Genomic DNA, 22626 nt, shown 5'->3' with positions numbered 1-22626 from the left:
TTCCATGGGCCGCCCCAAGCACCTGCTTGCTGTGCTGGTGCCTGGAGCCAGCCTTGTGCATTACGTAGCTTCTGTAGCTAGAGAAAACATTCCTGTGCATTCTGGAAAGTCTGTGGCAAAAAAAGAGAAGCCCCGTAGTGTAGTGGTTATCATATTCACCTAAAAACGCGAAACATCCCCGGTTTGAAAGCGGGCGGAAACAGGTCACTGTTCCTTTTTCTGATTCCCCTCCTGCATTTCTAGTCTCAGAACAGACTGTGCTGTGAAATTTTACTTTGAATTATATCAATTATGAGTTAAATAATATGGAAGCTCTCTAAGTTATAGTCCCAGGTTCCTTACCCTTTCAGCTGCGCTGATACATTAACATTTTTGTTAGGGGTGGGGGAAAATTTTCATGAAGCCTTTTATAGGGACTAATGCTATTTAGGACTCTGAAATAATCTTAACGTGGCTCACAGAGTAAAATCCTTCATTCTGGATTTGTCAATCCACAAGTTGAACTGCTCCTTACTACTGTCCAGGCTTCATTAGGCATGGGAGCAAGGGGCAGGCTGGGGTAGGTGCGACCGCACAGTGCTACCGGCTGGGAGAGCAGCCTGAGGCAGAAGCCTCCAGCTCACATGATATTCCAGGCAGGACTGAATCTCCATGAGACTAAATTTAAAGAAGAGAATGACCTGGAGTCACTCCCATTCGGTGCTCAAACAGGAGGATAGCCATGTCTGTCCAGGCACCCCGATCAACCTCACTGAGGTCTGCCAGCTGAGCGGGGCTGAGTGGGACCCTGGCTGGCAGGAGCCAGTCTGGGGCTCCATCCGCTGGCCCCGCTCAGCCTGCTGCCTGCCTGGGGTTCCGATCATCCAAACAGGCAGCGGGCTGAGCGAGTCTGGTGGATGGGACCCTGGAAAAAAAGGTACGAAACGATTGTCTGCTGTTGCTTTCACGGAAGGAGAGGAGGTGGGGGGGCTGACGACATGTACCCAAAACGACCCGCGACAAAGTTTTTGCCCCATCAGGCATTGGGAGCTTAATCCAGAATTCCAATGGGCGGCGGAGACTGCGGGAACTGTGGGATAGCTACCCACAGTGCACCGCTCTGTAAAGTCGAGGCTAGCCGCGGTACTGAGGATGCACAGCGCTGACTTAATGCGCTTAGTGTGGACATATGCAATAGATTGTATAAAATCAAATTCTAAAAAGTTGACTTCTATAAAATCGACCTAATTTCGTAGTGTAGACATACCCTTAGATAGTAGGTCTTTGCCCCAAATGAACTATCAGTCTCCCTTCATCTGTTAGTACAGAGAGGACCAATGGTGCTGTGATAAATGAACAGGGGAGGGGTAGCTCCCTTTTATGGACACTCAGCCAGCCAGTTAGCTATAAAATCCCTCTTAGTAGCTGTTCTCTCCTTGCTTTACCTGTAAAGGGTTAAGAGTCACTGCGATGCATAGGTAAAAGGAAGTGAGTGGGCACCTGGCCAAAAGGGCCAATGGGAAGGCTAGAATTTTTTTAAATTAAAACAAGACTCCTCTTTTGTCTATTTGTTGTTATTTTCCGGAGAGAGGGAACAGAGCAGCAATGCTGTAAGAAGCTTTGGGCCAGGTATGAAAAATCATCAGATCATACCTAGAAACTTACATATCTGGGGTTTCAAATGAGTAAGTAGATTAGGGAATATCTAGGAAGACGTGATACGATTTCTCTCTTTTTTATTTCTTTATGGCTTGTGGACTCCTCTGTGCTAACCCCAGGTGCTTTAGTTTTGCTTGTAACCTTTACACTGGACCTCAAGAAACTATTCTTGATGCTTAATCCTTGTATTTGCTCTTTTTAAATCTAGCAATAGCCTGAGTTTCCAGATGTATTTTCTTTCTGTTTTAATAAAATTTACTTTTTTTAAGAACAGGATTGGATTTTTGTGTCCTAAGTGGTTCGTGCATATGTTGTTTAATTAGCTGGTAGCAACAGCTGATTTCCTTTGTTTTCTTTCTCAGCTTTTCCCCGGATGTATGGAGTGAAAAATACAGTAAACAGTATATATATTAAAGCACATGAAAAGATGGGAGTTGCCTTACCAAGTGATTTTATTCTGGAATAATGACTCCACTTTGTGAGCACAGTACTTATTCCAGAATTTAAAATCACTCTCATTCCATAGTGGAGCCTCCATATGGGGAACTATTCTGGGGTAGTTTACTCCACAATAGCTAAACCAGTGAATCTCCCCATGTAGACAAGGCCTTAATGAAAGCTGAGATTGTGGAGAATCAGCAAGTAGTTTGAAAGAGGTGCTGGTATGCTGTACCACAGCATACTGGCTCAATTCAAGCTCTGGTTGAAGTTTCCCCCATGGCTCTCTGCTGAATGAGTAATTATCAAAATAGTCTATATTTGCCCTAATTCAATGAGTTTTATGCTGACCATATAACACTTTACAAGTACCACATGCTCAATCGCATGCAGAGCAGAAGGAAATTGCTTCCATGCTCTAGTATTCCAATTAACTCATCTGCTGCAGGATTTCAGCTGCACCTTCTACAGAAAGAAAGAGCAACTTCACTCCCCAGGAATCTCAGCAAGTGAAACATAACCCCAAACAAGGGCACAGTTCAGGGACCAAAGGCAGCTCAGCAACAGGAAATCACTAATGCAGAAATATATAAGAAGTGTCCTGCATTTCAAAAGAAGCTACAAAGAACCAGGGGCGGCTCTAGGAATTTGGCCGCCCCGAGCATGGCAGCATGCCACAGGAGGCGCGCTGCCGGTCCCGTGGCTCCAGGGGACCTCTTGCAGACGTGCCTGCGGAGGGTGCGCTAGGAGGGCGGCAGGCGGCTCCGGCGGACCTTCCGCAGTCATGCCTGCGGGAGGTCCGCTGGTCCCGCGGACCTCCCGCAGGCATGACTGCGGAAGGTCCGCCGGAGCCGCCTGCGGCCCTGCCGGCAAAATGCTGCCCCAAGTGCGCGCTTGGCGCGCTGGGGTCTGGAGCCGGCCCTGCAAAGAACACATGGACTAGCCAGTGGAGGAAGGGATCTCAGCCATAACATTTGGTCCCTAAGTCCCCTTGATGAACCTCTCATACAACAAGAGAAGTGTGTCAGCACTCCACGACCAGGAACTCCCTTGCCTGTCATTATCTCTTCCTATGTTGTATAATTTCTAAATTAGATCGTGTCTACTTGCAAATCTATAAAGTGACATGCACACTTATGGTGCTGTATAAATAGTAAACAAAACTGCCAGACTGGATCAGACCAGTGGCCTTTCATGCTAGAGCCACAACAATTCACTGAATCGTTCTAACAGCCCATACAAAATGTTCTGGTTAATATAATCTCACATTGAATATTCCAGGGAGATTCCAAGATGTCTGGGCATATATGAGAACTAGAGCATCTGGAAGGATTGTGAAGACTATAGCAGGCAGAAATAAGATATGTGAGATATTCCGTCCCCACTGTGCCTCACAGGTTTCATCATCAGGGCAGAAAGACTTACTTTCATTTTCAAAGACTGAAGTAAACTCTACAACTGCTCAAAAGAGTCAGACTCCTTGCCCCCTAACACAGCCCTATGTGAGGAGAAGCCACCCTGGCCTGATTCCCCATAAAAAGCAGAACGGTTAACGACTCTCTCAGGTTCTAAGCCATGCCACTTACTCTGGTCGGCAAATCACCAGGTCCCCCTTGTTAGTGCCATATGCCAATCCAAGGCCTGGCTCAGGTAGCCAGCGAGCAGAGTTTATGCTGACGTGTCTCCTCTGGTCAGCAGGCATCGGGTACAGGACGTTGAAAACTCTCTGAAAAAAGCCACAGAAAAGGATTATTTGAAAGGGCAATAAAAACGGGGTTGCCAAGGAGGCTCAAACACTTGAATCCCCTGTGGCAGCACAGCTGGGCAGGGATGTTAGTCACTTATTTGCAGGCTGTTCCAAGAAACAACTAACCTGTCAGTGAGAGTAAGCATCTGATAGAAACATACATCCACAAATGTTTAACAGAGCACTCAGCAGATAGCTGTGGAGCAGGACAGCTGCTCCATCATCAGATCTTCACTTGGATAGTGGGCTACACAGCTGCAGAGTCCCTTCACTGGCACTAATTAATAAGAAAGCTGGGAGCTGATGGCATATTCACATCAAGCTGGACAGCAGCACAACTGGGAATATTCTGGCCCTTTATTAGCCCCACTTCCCATCTTCATGCTCTTACCATCACACAACTAGGGGAACTGTGTCAGCCAGGAAATGTACAGGCTTCCACCAGCAATGGCCCAAACAGCTACATGCATGGCTTAGCTATTAAACAAACCTGAGCTCTGTCTACAAATGATATGGGATCTAATCCATGTTAATTGTTTCCTGAATTGCCTTTAGCAACTGCTTAACTTCCCCCTCCCAGGCTGCGGAGCGTTGAAAGAAATGCTCAGTCCAGAAGCAGCAAAGAGTCCTGTGGCACCTTATAGACTAACAGACGTTTTGCAGCATGAGCTTTCGTGGGTGAATACCCACTTCTTCGGATGCAAGCAGTGGGTATTCACCCACGAAAGCTCATGCTGCAAAACGTCTGTTAGTCTATAAGGTGCCACAGGACTCTTTGCTGCTTCTACAGAACCAGACTAACACGGCTACCCCTCTGATGCTCAGTCCAGAGTTTACCGAGGAGAGAGACAACCACAGAAGTGACATACACCCTCTGAATTCAGTTTGCCTCCCACCACAGTCCCCTTCACCAAATTAATTTTGTTCCCTTAGCAATGCCCTAAGCTATGGCTTGCTCCATACCAAGCACCAGCTGCCTCTGCCTGCCACTCTCACTTGAGCCCAATACTGCAGGGCTCAGACTTGTCTGATCTCCCTCAATTTTAAGTCGTAACAGCTCTGCAGAAGCCTGCAAACTCTCCATCTGTGCACTCAGTCTCCTATGGGCCAGGATTTTACATGCCAACCACACTCTACATAGTCAGGAAATTTGGTAAACCTAGGAGAGGTTGAGACTATAAAACCACGGTAGGAGAAATGGAAAAGAGCAGCAATGTGCTGGTTTGGCCATTGGGGTAAGTGGGGGAAGCTGCTTCAGAACACTGGACCATCCACGGCAGATTCCAGTAGGGGATTCTGAGCATCAGGGCTTCAGAGGGAGGACCAAGATGTACTTTCATTACGGAGGCTTAGGAGGGTTATGCAGGAAGCAAGTTAAAATGCTGACCTGGAGCAATCATAAGTGACATGCCAATTGTCTAGACTTTCCTCTCAAGAGGTCTGGGGTCTAATCTGCTCTGAGTCACAAGTGAAATGTGTGTTCTCATTAGAATCACCAGTCAATTTTAGCTCATCAAAACCTCTACATAAGTTTGGCCAAACTGGCCAATCTTTGTTCAGAAGAGGCCCAATAGCTGTTTGGTGGTGGGCCACAGGAGATGGGGAATACTGCCTGCAACAGTATGGGGGTGCTGCAGGTTAGTACTGTGGTGCATTGTCACAGCTGTGGGGTCCTAGGCCTGGAATAGCAGCAGCTCAGGATCCAGGGGCAGCATGATCTGTTGATTAAGTTACTGGATTGGGACTCAGGAGATGTGGGTTCTACTCCGGTGCTACTGCTGACCTGCTGTGAGATGCTGGCCAAGTCACTTTACTTCTCTGTGGCTCCATTTCCTCTCCCACCCATGTCTATTTAGACTAAGTTCTTCGAGGCAGGGACTATTTTAGTACGTGTTTATAGAATGCCTAGGTGCTGGGGGCCCTATCCTGGCAACTGTCAGACAAATAAATAGATCAGCAGAGTTATATGACACATTATTTCTAGGTACAGGCAACTTTCAGTCTCTCCTCATAAAGGGTGACATTTAGAATAGCAAATGAGTCCTTTAGGATTTCTCTGAAAGATAGAAGCCAGTCACTATCTTTGCCCTTGGTGTCGCTTGGTAGTCAGTGGTGTTCACAGAAGCTCAGTGTCAGAGTGGAAAGAACAGGTCCCATGTGTTTTGTTAAGTACTTTCCACAACCCCCCACTCTTCTAGTACGGCCACCCCGTTTTCTGCTCCTGCTTGACTTGCTAGCAAAAATCACATGCACACTAGTAGCACCCGTTGCCATGGAGACTGTGGTGCACTCTCCAAAATGGGGAGTGTGGATTTTGATGGATCAGGGAGGAGAAAGTGGCTTATAATAGCAAAGAGCATTACATTTGGAAAACGATAAACATTTGAAATGTCACAGAAAAGCCAAAAGGGGATTCTGTTGCACACCTATTTTTCCACAAGTCACAGAGTAAACAGTCTCCCTCTCTTCCTAGAGAGCTGCCTCCTCCTGAGGAATCACAGTTGGTGAAACTGGTTTTCTGAACTAGCCTCTGACCGTCATCAAAGGAATGGAACCCATTTGTTCAGCTGTGGCCCTGCACACTCAGTGATCGGGCGCTTGGAGGCCCGTGGCTAGTTAACTACAGTTTGAAGTCCAGGTCTCTCTCAGTAAGGGGCACCCAGTGGAATGTGATGGCAAGTGCCCAGCTCTGCCATGCTGTGAAACTGATAGCTAAAGGTGGAATCTCAAAGGTAAGAACAGTTGGAAATTCTCCCTAATGACACCTGCTTCATTCAACCCACTTCTCCATTCACTTCTAAATAGCCAGTAGTTCCAAAGAGTTCCCTTCTCCTGCTGCTTCCCACATCCTTCACTAATGGGACAATGCCATGCAGTTTTAAGAGGTGATGACATCTATGCGTGTGGTAATTAACAGATACAAGGAGAGAGAGAACAGCTGCACTGGCATAATCACCACTCACAGCAGTAACCAGGCCCCAGCTAATCAGTCTGATGCAGTCATACAGATGAGCTGCTGCAACCGTATCCATTAATAAGACCTTCCACCCACACACAAAGACAATACCAGAGCCCTTTCACATGTGCAGGTGGCCTAGCCCAGAGGACACTCAGAAAGCTACCAGGCACACCCTTCTCCCCTAAACAAGGACCAGATCCTGTTTCTTTCCGTCTCACTGCAACACTAACCATCTTCTGAAAAGTTAATGAAATACTTCAACCAGACAAGCATGCCAGCTAGAAAATTCACTAAGGAGGGCCAGACACCAACCTCTGGGAAAGGTGCTTTTCCAGCTCTCTACTTGTAGGTACAGCATTCGTAAGATTAGAGAAGCCACTTAATGTTCACTCTTCTCCACTTCAGCCAAAAGGTTATGGGACCAGCTGTACTTTCTCCACGTATTCCAGACTTGGAGGGGTGAGAACTTCATTTAACTCGGGCACCAGTTTCACCTATGCAATTGCAATGACATTTCCAGCAGGAATGGCACATTTTCAAGTTCTACCACCTACTGGCCAGCAGGGTGTCATTTATTACCACATTCAAGCACACTCTAGTGTAATTGGGTTACTGACTCAACATTCCATGACCAGGGATATTCCTAAGCCTGGACGCCTCATTATCTCAGTAAGTTACCCATTGTCCTCTCCATGTTTCTCTTGTTATTAAACCAGTGTCTGGGTATGAGATCCTGAAGAATTTTTATTCTAGTGCTGGGAAATTTCAGAGAATGGGAGTCTGGGAAGCTGCCGAGCAAATCCTTAAGAGCATGTCTTTGAGGCCTTGAACCCAACAGGTGATGCAAAAGTAACATATAATTTCCCTCTTCAGCTGGAACATGACCACCCAAGAAAAGGGGCATGCTACAGTCAGTCAGAAAATGCCTTTTCATCAAGTAAGAGATGTGCTTCCAGAAAACATTTTACTGTGGGCAGGTCACTGAATCTCAGGGATGTGTGAAAGACTCTAAACCCAAAGGACCAGAGGAAGAGGGGGTGTCACCAAATCCAGGACTGTCAAAAGGGAAAGTGATTTTCTCTAGACACATCCCAGCAGTGTCTAGCTAAGTTCTTATAGCATCATACATGAACGGTATCAAAGGAAAGCAATTTCTGCTAAAGAGAGGATAATACACACGACCCTTTCCATTTTACATCCCTGCATTTGAAGGGTGGGAAGAGACCCAGCTGAGTCATTTGTTACTGTGCTTTCACATGTCTCACAAAGATTATCTTTCAAGCAGCCACTTACAACTTGGGCGCAGGTTGGGGGAGGGTATCTATTTTGTTCTCCTTGAACATAGAAGCTGTGTGCATATAAAGATCATTCACAAAAAAACAGGCACACTCCCATCACCCCACAGCCACCTTCAAGGCTAATCAAGGAGCATTTTTGTAGAGTGATTTGTTCAGGACATAGGGATTTGAGGAGGGAGGGATATAAAGCTGGGGGGAAACGGGTAAACAGAGATCCAATACCCAGAAATGTTCTGCATATGTTACGCTGGAGAACATGAAGGCTGCCAAACTCCGCTGCTGCTCGCCCTCCATCTCAGCAGTGCTGGAGCATCAGCACTGTGGCACCTGTCATATCCAATGTTTGGGTATTAAGCGAAATATTTATTTATGGCAGGAAGCCAGGAAAGGCTTCATGATGATCAGCAGCCTCAAGGAATCTTTCCTGATGATTCCTTCCAAGCTATCAAGCTGCTGTACATGGGTGGGATTGAGAGCGCTTAGGGCACAGTGTGCACACAGAATTATGGTGCTAATTTGGTCTCACTCCAGGGGATGAGGACTTTTTATTTTTCTTCAAATAGCTACTTCTGCAAAGTGTTACTTATCCACCTAGTGCTGCTCCTCCACCTGCCCCATCCTAAGGTAACGGCTGCTACCTAACGACGTCGTTTAAATTCCACCTTCCCCCAGCATTTAAGAGGGCTGCCAATGAGAAGAGTTGGAAAGGAAACTCCCATGCCTGGGATATTGCTCACACCAAGAAGGCAGCAGGCTGCCCTCAAGCTTATGCTACAATTGCCAGCAGACACTGCTGCTGCAGCTGCCACTGCCCCAGTCCCAGCAGCATCACATCTCAGGCACCACGCCAATGACAAAAGCATGTGACCAACGGCTTCCCAGCTCTGAAGGAAGGGCTAGAAAGCAGAGGGAGATTCCTGTATCCTTGGCGGGGTGGGGGAAACATTCCTTTTCCTACAGTAGGCACCGAGGGAAGAAAAGCATGTTTTGAAGCTGGAGAAGAGCAGAAAGCAGCTATAGGCTGTGCTGAAGACACAGGCAGCCAGCGAAACTCAGCAGGAGCTCTTGCTTTTCTTCATTTTTAAATTTAATAGAGAGGCATTTCTGCTCTCGATGAGGCGCTTCTCCTTTGTGAGATGCTGATAAATCTCAGTCCATTACCTTTACTTAGCCCCAGCAGCAAATGAGGCTGCTAGATCACTCTTGATAAGAGGGACTGCATGAATAAAAATGCACAGCCGCTAACTTGTTTACATGGGGAAAAATTTTGTCATCTGTAATGCTCCAACCTCGTGGGTTGGGGGGGGAGAGAAGCAGCTGGAGTGGTACAGGAGGATTTCACAGGCACTAGACTACAGTTACACACTATTATTAGTAGTTTTAAATAGAACACAGGCTCCCATCCGAGGCTGAATGTTTGTAGAAAGAGAGCATGAAAAACAGAGGTGCGCAAAGTGCACTGGAGAGGGAGCTGGGTGAGGAGCAGGTTCAGACATCAGAAAAGAGCTGGAGTATAGGAAGCCATGGAAATGGATCAGAGCCTAAGAATGGTAAGTGCCTTGAGAGTATCAACCTGTGTTTAAGGAGGCATATTTCTAAGGGAGTCTACTGAGCAAACAGCATTAGAAAGAAGGAAGTCAATGGGGACCCGATGCTGAGCGACAGCTGATCTTTAAGTTCAAGACTGAAAGCACTCCACCCTACAGTGGCAGAGAGCCATTAAGCTTCACCTGTAGGTCCCTGAGGAGGAACTGTGCTCTTCTTCAAGCTTATGGGTTAACAAACTGTGCAAGTGTGAAGGGCTCTTGGGCTCACTCTGGAGGTCTGCCAATCATCGTACCCTCCTTTCTCCCTGGGCTTTTCCATGCCTCTTCATTTCAGTGATTGACACTCTGCACGCAGGCCTTGAGTATCTCCTTGTGTGGCCACAGCTTATACTGGCAAAACTGCACTTTTGTCAGTATAGGTTCCCCCAAGTGAAATAAACTGTACTGACAAAAGCACAGTTTTGCTGGCATAACTGTGCCTACTCTAGAGGCTTTTGCTGGAACAGCTATGTTGGTCAGAGATCATAGCTTAGTCAGGGGTGTGATGAGGTATGTCCACAGAAGTCTGTAGCACAGACCTGGCCTTAAGAGCAGAATGAAATAGACAGACAGACATGGCCCTATCCAATTGGAGCTCATTCCAAGGCCAAATTCACATACATCCTGCCCTGGCTAATAGATCAGAGCCTTTTTTGTTATTTATACAATGTCCACGTTTGCAGAGTGCTTTTCAGAAACAAATAGGGAGCGTGTCAATACCTGGCAATCAGAGAGAGGACAACTTGGGGCAAGATAAAGGAAAAGTAGTGTGATCTGGGCTCTGTATTTTGCAATTCCTCAGCTGTAGAATTTCCTCCTTGCTGCTCTGGAATTTTAGCTTGCATTTAAAAAAAATATCTTAGCTCTTTCATTGCAAACACTACAGTGAAAGTATGAACTGTGTATAACTGATGCAATATTTTCTTGCTCCGTTCATCTCAGAAGGGTGTTAACTTGGAAATCTAAAAGTGACCATTTCAATGTCAAGATTAACTACTACTTTAGCAGAATAACTCCCCACATATGCTTATCCTACATCCCAAACTGCTTCCCATTCTTCTTCAGATGCTGCAAGCCCCATGTGTCCCTCACTAGTTGCCAGGATATACAGCTTCAGCACCATCTTCTATGGATGCAGTTAATACAAAAATCTGTGGCATACTGACAGCTGAAAATTTACGTACACTGTAAAGCCAACAACGTATCAGTGGAACTATAGTCTTCCTGTGCTGATTGTCATTAATTTCCACATTTATTCAGACCACAACCTCCTATTTTTAAAGTGGCAATGAAGTTGTTAATTTCAGTATGCTGCGGGGCTGTGCCAGAACCTTCCAACAGTCTTGTAGCAGAGTTTAGGTTTAACTTGCCATGGAGCACAAAGGGCCTCAAGTGCATGTGAACACGATGACTGGGTTTAGGTCGAGTTATTGATGGTTCAATAATGCATATATTTTATATATAAACACTGTGATCAATGCGCCTTTTGCAAGCAAGGATTTCTGGCAAATCTTTCTAGGGGTTTCCAGTTTGGTAAGAATTTCCCTAAATTAAAGGCACAAATTAGAGGCTAGTTATGTCCCTGAATCTTTCACGACACATCTTGCCCCTTCTTTCATTGGTTCACCCCTGCTCAGATAGGTTAGTCTGTGCCCTTTCCTGCAATTCACTACTGTCAACTCAATAAACGTTTCTTCCCACTAGTCATAATGGGATAAATCAATCGGTTCTTGCCCATCTTTTTGGGTCTCTTGGAATTGATGCGTCTCACCCTAAATTTTGCCATGTGCAACAAGACAGTTTTTTTGAACTGTGTTCATTTTCCCCAGATGTGACAGGATCACATGTTTTCTAAGTTTATTTTTCACTCTACAGATACAACAAATTTATATGTTGCCTTCGTATTCCATTTAGTCTCCAACTCCCACAGAGCTGAAGACGATCCTAGTTTCTCCTTTCAGGATACACTGATTCAACTGGGACCTAAATCCCTGACTCCTAGTGTTGACAGACTATGATCAAGAATACCTGACCCATCTCCTGAAACGGATGAGCAGGACATGAGGCCGTGGGGGAAGGAGAAACTCTACACAAAGATTAAAAATCACTGCCACTTTCTTACTCATTGCTCTTGATCATGTAGCTTATTGTCATCCCTTAGACCAGTGCAGGTCTCATAGAACAGAATATCAGGGTTGGAAGGGACCTCAGGAGGTCATCTAGTCCAACCCCCTACTCAAAGCAGGACTAATCCCCAGGCAGATTTTTGCCCCAGATCCCTAAATGGCAGCCTCAAAGATTGAACTCACAACCCTGGATTTAGCAGGCCAATGCTCAAACCACTGAGCTATCCCTGCCCCTCATTAGAGCATACCCAACTCTTCCTTTCTTCAGGAGAGTTCTTGGTGTTGTAGCCTGGTATTCCATCTCAAGAAGCCTATTGTGATATAATTGCCTAGGAAGCTTCTTTTAATAATCAACTAGCAGATGGGTTGAAGAAAATTAACAAGGACTGAATCTTAGGAAGGCGTTAATCATCTCAGGCAAAAATGCCACCTCTCGCTCAGCAAAATAATGCTCTTTCAGCAAAGTGCCTCATTACTTTCCTTCATTTCCTGCTAGTTTCTCCCAAAGGCCATAAAAAGGGCAAAGAAACCCAATGCCTCAAAAACCAGAGGGTACTGTCCAGTACTAGATCTGAATCCAAGAATAGAGGAAGCAACAAATAGAACTAAGCAAACAGGCGCTGTCCTTTAGGGGAGAAGCAGATAAAAGGACAGAAGCAGCAGGCATGTTGAAAAATGGGCCGTCAGCATAAGAGAAGGCAGATAAATGTATGTCAGTGCAGATATGAATGCTGTGCAAACAAGACTGTGCCCTAAGCTACTGCTGATCTCTAGCAAATTACTCTGACATCTGCCAATGCTGCAACAATCTAGCAAAATTATGGCCATTTTTATGGCAAAAAATGGATGATCCTCTGCTAATTTTTAGCCTTAATTCAGCCAGTGAACCAAAAACAGTACCTTTGAGTTGCCTGTTAAATGTCATGCAGAGAGAATGAAAGCAAAATTTACAGTATCGTAAAGTGACAATGACAAAAGCAAAGGATTCACATACAGCTGCCACTCCATCCTGCTCTCAGCCTGTTGGGCACTCAGTGGAACAATAAATGAGATCAAGTGTCAATAATATGCTGATGAAACAGCTATCCGTGTCCTCATCTGGATCAGAAGATGCTGTCAGCCAGCTGCCTAAATGTCTGAAATGAATAAACAACTAGAGGAAACAGTTGTTTTAAACCTAACCTAAGATAGATAAGAGGAAACACTTTGAAAAATCTTTAAGAAATCATGACCAACCCCTCAATAAACAGTCAGACTGGTGCAAATCTTGAAGTCACACTCTGTTCAGCGTTATGCTTGGGTGAGCAGGTTCCAGAAATATATTTCTCCATCTCTGATTGACAAGATTACTGCACCGAACTCCTCAGGCACAAGGCCACAGTGATGCTTGGCTTTATTACTTCAAGGCTGGGATACCACAATGCTCCCTATGTGAGGCTGACAGAACCAACTGCAGATTGTGTCTACTATAGAGTGCAAGAGCTCATCCTGCCCTCACCCGAACACGCAGACTGGATCATATCACTCTGGTAGTCTGTGCTGGTTCCTTGTTCAGTATCAATCCAATTTAAGGTGCTGGTTCTCATCTTCAAGGTCCTTACCGGGTTAGTGGCTGACTATCTTAGATACCCTATTTCTCTCTTCAGCACACAATGGGCATAATAAAACTGACATTCCTACTTGGATGAGACACATTTAATTATTGTATTTGGTGTCTAATACCATAATTGGTGCACTAGAAACAGATCTTGCAGGAGTTTCCAGACCATTGAAATACCTGCTCTGAGTTTTCGACTTTACTGGCTTTTGTACAGTTGTGGGCCACAGTGGACAGAGCAAAATATTTACAGCACATGATCTTCCCATCAGAGAATGCACCTCTTACTCTTACAGTTTGCCAGCCATAGACAACACAGCTCTGACACACATTATACTTAACTTCACACCTCTGCTATTCAATTTCTGTGCCCGCGCTCTTTACCAGTGCACCTCTGTCAATTCACCTCAATCCTGACCGGCACAAGTCCACTCAATCTCTCCCAAATATTAAACCCAGGCTCACTGTAAACAGAAGCATGGACACTGCAATGTAATCTACACAGGCTGCATGTTAAAGCAATTCATGAATGTGGTACTTTTACATGGAATACATTACTCCTGGGTTCCACAAACGATGCTGGATGATAGTTGGCTTTTAGGTGCAATTTAAGATGTTGGCTTTCGTTTATGAATCCATAATGAGTTAGATCCTGATAACGTTAGTCTCCTCTCCTCCCATTTGATACTGTGGCTGTTGAGATCATCTGAGGCAACAAAACCAACTCCCCTAGCTTAATTGTGAGAGGGATGAAGGCTTGGAGCTTCTGTTGTAACCGGCAGGGGGCAGAACTGTAGAATTCTATTCCCGTTAGCTTGCAAAAACTGGAATCTGATTAATTTCAGGTCAAGTTGCAAGGCTTATTTGTTCTCCCAGGCTTTTCCAGTGTTGGGGTGGAGAGTATCTGCATAAGGTGACGGGAGAGCTTTCTGAGGGATTCAATAGAATTTGGAGTGCTGTTTCTCTTGGACTTTGGTCTCAGGAGTTATTAAAATAATGTAAAATTAGAACATGTGCCCAGGGCATTGGTTTAGAGAGTATGGCTGTGATTTTTAAACAGAATAAAAGTAAATGTTAAGCATTATTTCCTTTGTCACAAACTCTGTCAGCACACTGGCAATATGGATGATTACTGATTCTTTATCTGTAATGTACTTGTTTTAAATTACAAAGCAAAGAATAGAAGCTTTAATGGGTGCTTATTTTAAAAATACTTTTTCTATTACACACTTGCCAAGCTGCCAACAATCTTTTACCCAACCGAATATGAATACAGCAGCCACTAGTTAGCACCGAGTGTGCTATGACTATTATAAAACATCTTAATTGAGGCCATGGTTTTATTTTACATGCTCTCAGAAGCAGATACAGAGCAATATAATAGCCTTATTGCAAATCCCAAAGATAACTTGTAAAAATGAGTCAACAATTCATAAAACTAGATGATGAGATAAACATTTAAAAAAATAAATGGCAGTTTTATTGCACCTCCCATTTATTTTTTAGATCTTGGACTGATTACAAAGAAAGTGCATGGCAGAAGGCGATAAATGCAGCACTGCTCAACTGTAGTGCAGCATTTGTCATACTGCCACATGAAATCTTGCTTGCAAAATTCATTCAAATTGATCTGGACATAGACACTGTCATATTGACTGAAAACTGACTGAAAGACTAAAGGATTGTGATTAACAGGCAAGGTCAGGAAAGAGGCATTTAGTGGGGCCACAGAGAATGGGGTTAGGTCCTGCTATGTTTAACACCTTCATTAATGATCTGGGAAATGGAAAAAACAGATTATTAGTGAAATTAGCAGATTCTGTTAAAATGAAAGCAGTAGCAAACACTAGTGCAGAAAAAAGCCCACAAAAAAGGCCCTATGGGTTAAAAACACAGGCAGGAAATAACATGAAATTCAACCTGGATAAATAAACTAATCCAACTGGGGAAAATAATCCAAAACAGAGATATTCAGATGGAGGAAGAGAACTGGGGAGCAGTAATGCTGAGAGTGAACAGCAAATAGGATAGGACTTTGCAATGCAGTAGAGTGGGGAAAACAAAACAAAACAAACACATTATGTCAATTTTGGATTGCATCTATTAAGCCTAACATCCCAGAGAAAGGAGGAAATATTACCTTTATATGGTTCTTGTGAGACCATACCTAGCACATTACGTACACTCAAATACTAGAAAGACATTGACATGTGGAGAGAATTCAGAAGAGCAAGAAAAGTAAGTATGAGCTGGAGGATTAAGTTACAAGGAAAGATTAAGGGAATAACAATTTATTGCTTTGCTAAACAATGACTAAGAGCAGGAGAAAATAAGTGTCTACAAGTACTTGAAGGGTGTAAACACCAAGGAGGGAGAAGACATGTTTAAAACTAGTTCAAGGGGATACAAATTGGAGGAATGGAATTGAAATGGAAAACAGATTGACTATTAGGCAATATTTCTTAATAGTCAGAATTAGTTGGCTGAGGAACAGTCCCCACAGAAAGGGAGGGAAGCCCCATCTATTGGTATTTTATAGCCTATCTAGCGAATAGGCTTAAGGAACAATCCTGGCCTGGCTCTTTGTAGGAATGGTTGAGATGTGAAGAGGACTATTCCACCTTTAACTTTTATGATGTGGTACAAGAGGACCCTGCGAAGTGACACACCCATCTATGGCAGTGAAACTTGGGTAGGTCAGAGGGATCCTCAAACAGCTGAAGATGGAAAACATTTTAGTACCAGTGAGAAGTGCAGTCATCACACTACACACTGCTTCTGATCACATCCATTCTCAGGTCTCTACCCCAGCTAACCATTAGATGATCTATGCTGGGATGTCCCTCTCTCTGCAATTTGGAGACTGACCACAGAGTTATGAAGCAGAGCCAAGCAATTTATCCCAATAGAGAGGCGGAGTGTCTCCCCTGCATTCTTACAGAGGGATGTCTCAGAGCAACTCTCACACTCTGGGAAAGCACTGCCAAAATCAGAGATAACATTCAGAGGAAAATGCTATTTGTGGCTTTGTAGCATCGGTCACGGAACAGCATTATGGAAGCTATTCCACTGTGTAAAGCTACCACCATTCAAAATGAAAAGGTTCAAAACCTTGGCCAGTCAGGCATACACACTAATCCACATTGCTTTGCAGCCAAAGCTCACTACTTGGGACACCTACCTGGTAATTGTTGATTAAAAAAAAAAAAAAAAAAGACATACATTAACCATAGGCATATTTCAGAGATGTAAAGATGCAGTGTGGTGCTCCTGCGGTAATGGAAAATGCCATGACGCTTTCCTCAAGTATATAGGAATTAACTCCAGTATCCCGTCCAGATTTAAATTCTGATTATTATATCATTCTGCCTCCTTTGCATCCTTCTGCAGTTTCAACTAGGCATGGTTTTCATCCTCACTGCCTAACTTAAATGTTGTGTAGCACTGCTACTGAACAGCTGCCATGTTTTACAGCAGAAGTGGTTACATTTCAGTGGTGGTTGATGGGATTCACTGTGCACATTTTGTTAAGTTTGCCCATTGTTTTGGGAGGAGATAAACAGACTCTACAAATATCAGACTTACAGGGTTGATATCTTCCACAGAGCACAAGCACAAACCCTCACTCACCCCTAAAACATCAGCTCATCCACACCAGCTCAAGCACTTGTGTTAAGCTAGATAGCAAATATCCACTCAGAGTGCAGCAAGAGTGCATTTATTTGATATAAGCATTGCACTGATGTGGTAAGCATCATGGTCAGCCTTCAGACGGGATACTAAACTGAACTCTCGTCCTTTCCCAATCACTGGTGGCTGCTCTCCAGGTAGAAGTTAGGCACTTTTCAAACAGAGTTGACAAATAATCCCAATACCCCAGCAGAGAGACTCCTTCAACTCCTTAGTGAAACCAATTCTAACACCCCAGGCTGGGTGCAAGATATTTATAAGCATGCCATGGCTGCCACACATGCTGACCCCGTAGTAGTAATGTTCATATTTGGGATGCTCCAAGTATGGGGCATGCTACAGACACAAAACTGCTGCATGTTGATGTCAGGCTTCAAGCCATAGTAAACTTTCACAATTCTGTTCCATTTAGGTCCATTACTGTGGTATGCAAGTACCTAGTAGATTTTTAATCACTCAATGGGATGGGAACTTTTGACCTGTAGCCTCATAGGCCAGCAACCACAGCACTGAGCCACAGAGCCAGCTAAACAAGACACCAACACAGAAACAAAGCGCAGTAGGAGCAGACAAATACTCACCCTCATGGATGTTTCTCCACCATGTGGCTGCTGCAGCCTGAAGACCTGAGCCACCATGTGTTCTGTGGAAGGGTGCAGCAGGATGCGCCGGGAAGCCAGTCCCACCATCACGTACCTGCCCATTGGAGACAGACTCACGGAAATAGCATTGGGGCCTGGGGATAGAACATAACAGGTGACATTTCCCTTGAGGGATTGCAGAGCCACTGGCCCTTGTCCTTATTAATTGTCTACTCCCTCATCTGCCTTATAATCCACTATGTAATAAGCTCATGCTGCAGTGTCCTCTGAACTAGGAGAGCCCTACCAATGCCAGTTAGAACTCTGCAAGGAGATTTCTCACAGCAGTGCCCTCCCATTAGCAACTAGGATTCCACTACGTAGTGCAATGTCTTCACAGCAGTGCTCTCGTCATCAGCCAGGACTTCACCAACAGGAGCTACACCATAGCGGTGCCACATCATTGCCTGGTCAGATCATCAATTATGTGATCTTCCTTAGAGCAGTGACATGCTACTTCATTGTGATCTTCAGATCAGGCCATTTCAATGCCAAGAGTATGCTCCTGAAGTAACAGTCCTGAGACCTTTCCCATTCCATTCCCCAATGCATTCTTACCAAATCTTTTTGTGTATAGCATCTCGCCCAGGTTGTGAGGTGCCAGAGAATACACAGCCAGTATGCCTTCATCAGGAAAGCCCCGCTGACTGCTGGGAATGAAGGCTGCCAGGAGCTGTCCATCTGCAGAGATATCGCAGCTAGCATCATTGTAAATCTTGCAGTTCTGAACAAGCACATTCACAGAAGCTGCAAAGGAAAAGGAAAGAAAGGAACAGGGGTTAAAGAAGTAAAGTTGTAGTTGGGAAGAACTGAGGCTCAAGCCTAGCACCAGAGATAGGGATCTTCCATGCAAAAGGGTTACAGATTTTTGGTCTCCTTAAAAAGGTCCCACAGTATTTACAGCCCTACTGCAATACAATCTATTCCAAAACGGAGAACAGACATTTTGAGGAATCTGCAGCTTAAGCAGAGCGCCAAGGACGATTACATGCTATCAAACCACCTTCTTCATCCTTAGACCACACTTTGCTAAAGATGGCATAGTTTAGAACAGGAGTTTAGAACTGTGGACCTTTGAACACTTGAGGTCCACAGAGAGGTGGCTGCTCACAGAGTCTTTGTTTCCAGCTGCTGAAAAGGCATGTATTGTCTTTAACCACTCTCCTGATATTTTTCCCATGTTAGCAACTGCTGTAGTTGCCACAGTTATTTTTGTGTTTATGAATGGGAGACGAGTAGGGGACCCAGACAATGGATTCTGAAGACAGATGTCAATGAGAATCTGCCTGCTAATCTGTAGTGTATGCTGAAAATCTAAGAATCGTTATTTTAGGGTAATTAGAATACATATGGCAAACCAGGAGTCAAACGCACAGACATCTTGAAAGAGCTCAGAACTCAACAGAGTTCCCAGCCTAAAGCTATATTCCCCTTTACTTGCTCCAGTAAACAGGAGATAAAGGGTAAACACTCCTCACGCCAGATAAGAACGTCCACTTTTGCTGTGAGCATGCCAAATCCATCCTAGATATGGCTAGCTGGAAAGGGCAGTTTTCGCTGGCAGAGTATTCTCCTCTGGCCAGCCCAAACACCTCATCTCCAACCCATCATTCAACTTCTCCAAAGCAAAAAATAAAACAGAAAAAGTGCATTGTATGCTATTGTATTTGAGAAACAGTTTAAGATAGACGAGGCAGCATGGTCTAGTGGACAAGACACTGCACTGGGAGTCAGGAGCCCAGGGGTCTGCTCCTGACTTGATGTGTAAATTTGTGCTACTCACTTCCCCTCCACTGTGCCTGTATAGCCTCCCACCATAACCATTTGTCTGTCTTGTATATTTTGGTTGATGGCTCTAGGCACTAAAGTAACAACAGATTATTGTAATGCATACTCAAGGGGCAGAGAGAAGTTTACCCATGCAGCTCAAACATTAGCACTTCGGGATTTCTGAGGGCTTAACTGTGCAATATTCTCAATAAGGTCTGGGCCAGAATTGCATAGGCTCTTTTTACAAAGAAAATTAAGAACCACCTTCACTTTCCAGGACTTTGAAACTCAGTGGATTACAAAGCATTTGCAATATCAGTGTGTTTAAACTCCATGTTGTGGAACTGTTTTTATAAAAAGCAATGGAACATGCTGTTCCACACACCTTAGCTGAAGGCACCCATGGGTGCCGCCTCAACTTACAAAGCGCACGTGGCCTTCCCACAACCTCTTCAGACCTTACATAGTCTGCAGGAGGACTCAATATATTTGGCTACAACTACACATAGGTGCACCAAATGCTCTCTCAGCTGGGCAACCAATGAGTTTAGTAAAAAGAAATCTGCTGGGCATGCATGCTATGTAATTTTGAAAGGCCCAAACTCAAATCAAGCCCAATTTTCTCTGTTCCTAAGGTATTTTTTCTGAAGACTGGTCCCTGCCCAATTCCAAATTTCAACTCCTGCTATTTCATCTAAAAAACTGATCAAAAATAGTTACAAGAATTAAGAATAGACAAATTAATTTCACTTCCCACAAAAAATACTCTTCTTGTACTTAAAACAGGTGAACCATTTTGCTCAACCTTGGATGACACCAAGTATGGTGAGTTTAGCTTAACAAAGAGAAGGTTCAGGGGTGACAATCACAGTCTATATGTATAAACCTGGGGACAAATATTTGGCTCTTCAGTCTAGCAGAGGAAGGCATAACACGATCCAGTGGCTGGAAGCTGAAGCTAGACAAATTCAGACTGGAAATACGGTGTTAATTTTTAATGGTGAGAGTAATTAATCATTGGAACGGTGGATTCTCCAACACTGACAATTTTTAAATCAAGATTGGATTTTTATTTTTTTTTAAGCTCTGCTGTAGGAATTATTTTGGGGAAGTTCTATGGCCTGTGTTATATAGGAGGTCAACCTAGAATAGATGATCACAGCAGTCACTTTTGCCCTTGGAATCTAGGAATTTCACGCCATAAAAGTGAAAGTGTCAGAATATGATACTGAAAACAAGGGGTTCCAACAGAAACTGGTAAACAACCATAACTAACTATAGAGGTCTGCTTCTGTAAAAAATCTCCATAAATGTACAGAGCACTACAAAATATATACAGTTGTGCAAAAGAGGACAAAACACCAATTCCGGGGAGCTTACAGTCTAAAGATGCATGAGTGGATACAGTACAGAACAGAATGGCTAGAGATCATTCCATCTGGAATGCTTTGCACAATTCAGAAGTTTGCAGGAGGAAAAGAAATGGCAATTTACAAACTAGCCTGAGACAGTGCCAGTTTGAGGTGATATTAGAAAGTAAAGTATGAGCCTGGTGGTTGTATCAGTCCATAAGAGGAGAGCAGGGCAAGGGAGTAGACACAAAGCAGCAGCACACATTATATGGAGTATCTGATGAGACATCTGCAGAGCATTGTTCCTTTTTAAATTTGCTGCATATAGTGAAGCCCTCTTAGCAAGACAGATTGTTAGCTTCCTTGCCAGAAGTGAGCCATCTACCCAACTTGATGTGCGCCTAGAATATGAGAACATCACAGATGCCAGCTGCACTGTACATGGAGAGCATCCTGCATTTCAATCTTTTAAGATCTTATTCACACTGACTTTGTGAAGGTACTTCTCTTGCCCAGTTTACATATGGTCAGGGCAGAGGTAGCACTGCCATTCAGGGTTGAGAGATGCTAGGTTTTTTTTTTTTTCTTTTCCGATTTACATATACAAATTTTATTGCGAGACCTGTAATTTGTAAGTCTACAGGCAAATACACAATGACCTGAGGTTGCCAGGAAGTAAAAAGTCTTGACTCAAGAAGTGGGGATCTCAGCTACCATCAGCAGGTTTTTAGTACAAGTAGTTACTCTCAAAGAACAGGGATTTCAGGACTTTCCAAGTTATGGTGGGTGGAGCTCTCTATACACCTTACAAGATTCTAGGTAGTTACTCTTTGGGACCTACTCTATAGGAACAGCCAGTACAGATGATTTTAGAAAAAAGTTTGCTATTTCAGTAAAAATCATCGTGACAAGGCTGCCCTTTCATCTCCTGTTTTCTTTCACATTGTTAATGCAGCCACTGTGCTGACAGAACAGATCAAAAGAGACATCAGACAACAAATTAAGCTGTTGTGCCAACTTGGAGTGCATTACACCTACAGCACAATTATGCTCAGAACCAAGGAAGGCTTGGAATGCCAGCAAGAGAAGCGTTCTGTTTGCTATGGGTATCTCAGGAAATAGCAGTAGCCAGAATACTCTGCACATTCCCAGCTGCCCTCAGTGTTCATCTTCCTCATGGGCTGCTTCATGGGCTATATATTGTTTCTCAAAGACTTTATTTATTATAATTTCTCATGCCGCATGCTGGTGTGGGAGAGGGCTTACAAATCAATGGGTACTGATCGTCTCCCATCTTGAGACATGGCCAACGTTACATAGGAGAATAGATTTCTGGCTTGTGACTAAGTGAGGTGGAACAAGACCAGTTTGCCCAAAGTAGTTAGAAATCAAAATACTGAGCACTCAGCAGCATAAGACGACAGACTATATTTAAAAGGGTGATGAGCAAGAGATTTATGCTTAAAGTTTCACCTACTTTAATTTATATAATCTGGAGAGGAGTATTCAAAATTTGCTAATCAATTTACTGTACATCATTACCTTGTTGCTGAGAAAAAATAAGCAACACTCACTACAAGAAAACACAACAAATGGGCAGTGTTGGCTCTGCTTCTGCCACCAAACCAACTTCCCAGTCCACTGCTGACATGGTGACTATCATTAAGGATATGTTTTAGTCACGGAGGTCACTGACTGTGTGACGTTAACGGACCTCCATGACTTCTTCAGCTTCAGCCCCCACCACAGCGGCTGGAGCTGCCAGCAGCAGGGGCTAGAGTGGT

The 22626-nt window shown here is 44.1% G+C and overlaps 1 protein-coding gene across 3 annotated transcripts in view; it reads right to left on the bottom strand.

Moving 5' to 3' along the window:
• The window catches only part of AMBRA1 (autophagy and beclin 1 regulator 1), a 186603-nt gene that overhangs the window by 34996 nt on the left and 128981 nt on the right, over window positions 1-22626 (bottom strand). For all 3 annotated transcript variants that reach the window (XM_039536587.1, XM_039536588.1, XM_039536589.1), the window contains 3 exons: window positions 18279-18467; window positions 17661-17815; window positions 3663-3802 (listed from right to left, as the gene is read on the bottom strand). In XM_039536587.1, coding sequence (XP_039392521.1) covers window positions 3663-3802; window positions 17661-17815; window positions 18279-18467 — 484 coding nt within the window. The remainder of the gene's footprint in view (window positions 1-3662; window positions 3803-17660; window positions 17816-18278; window positions 18468-22626) is intronic.

This window comes from Mauremys reevesii, linkage group 4 (genome assembly GCF_016161935.1).
Source record: "Mauremys reevesii isolate NIE-2019 linkage group 4, ASM1616193v1, whole genome shotgun sequence".
Classification (NCBI taxonomy): domain Eukaryota; kingdom Metazoa; phylum Chordata; order Testudines; family Geoemydidae; genus Mauremys; species Mauremys reevesii.
This window is presented reverse-complemented; position numbering and strand designations above follow the sequence as displayed.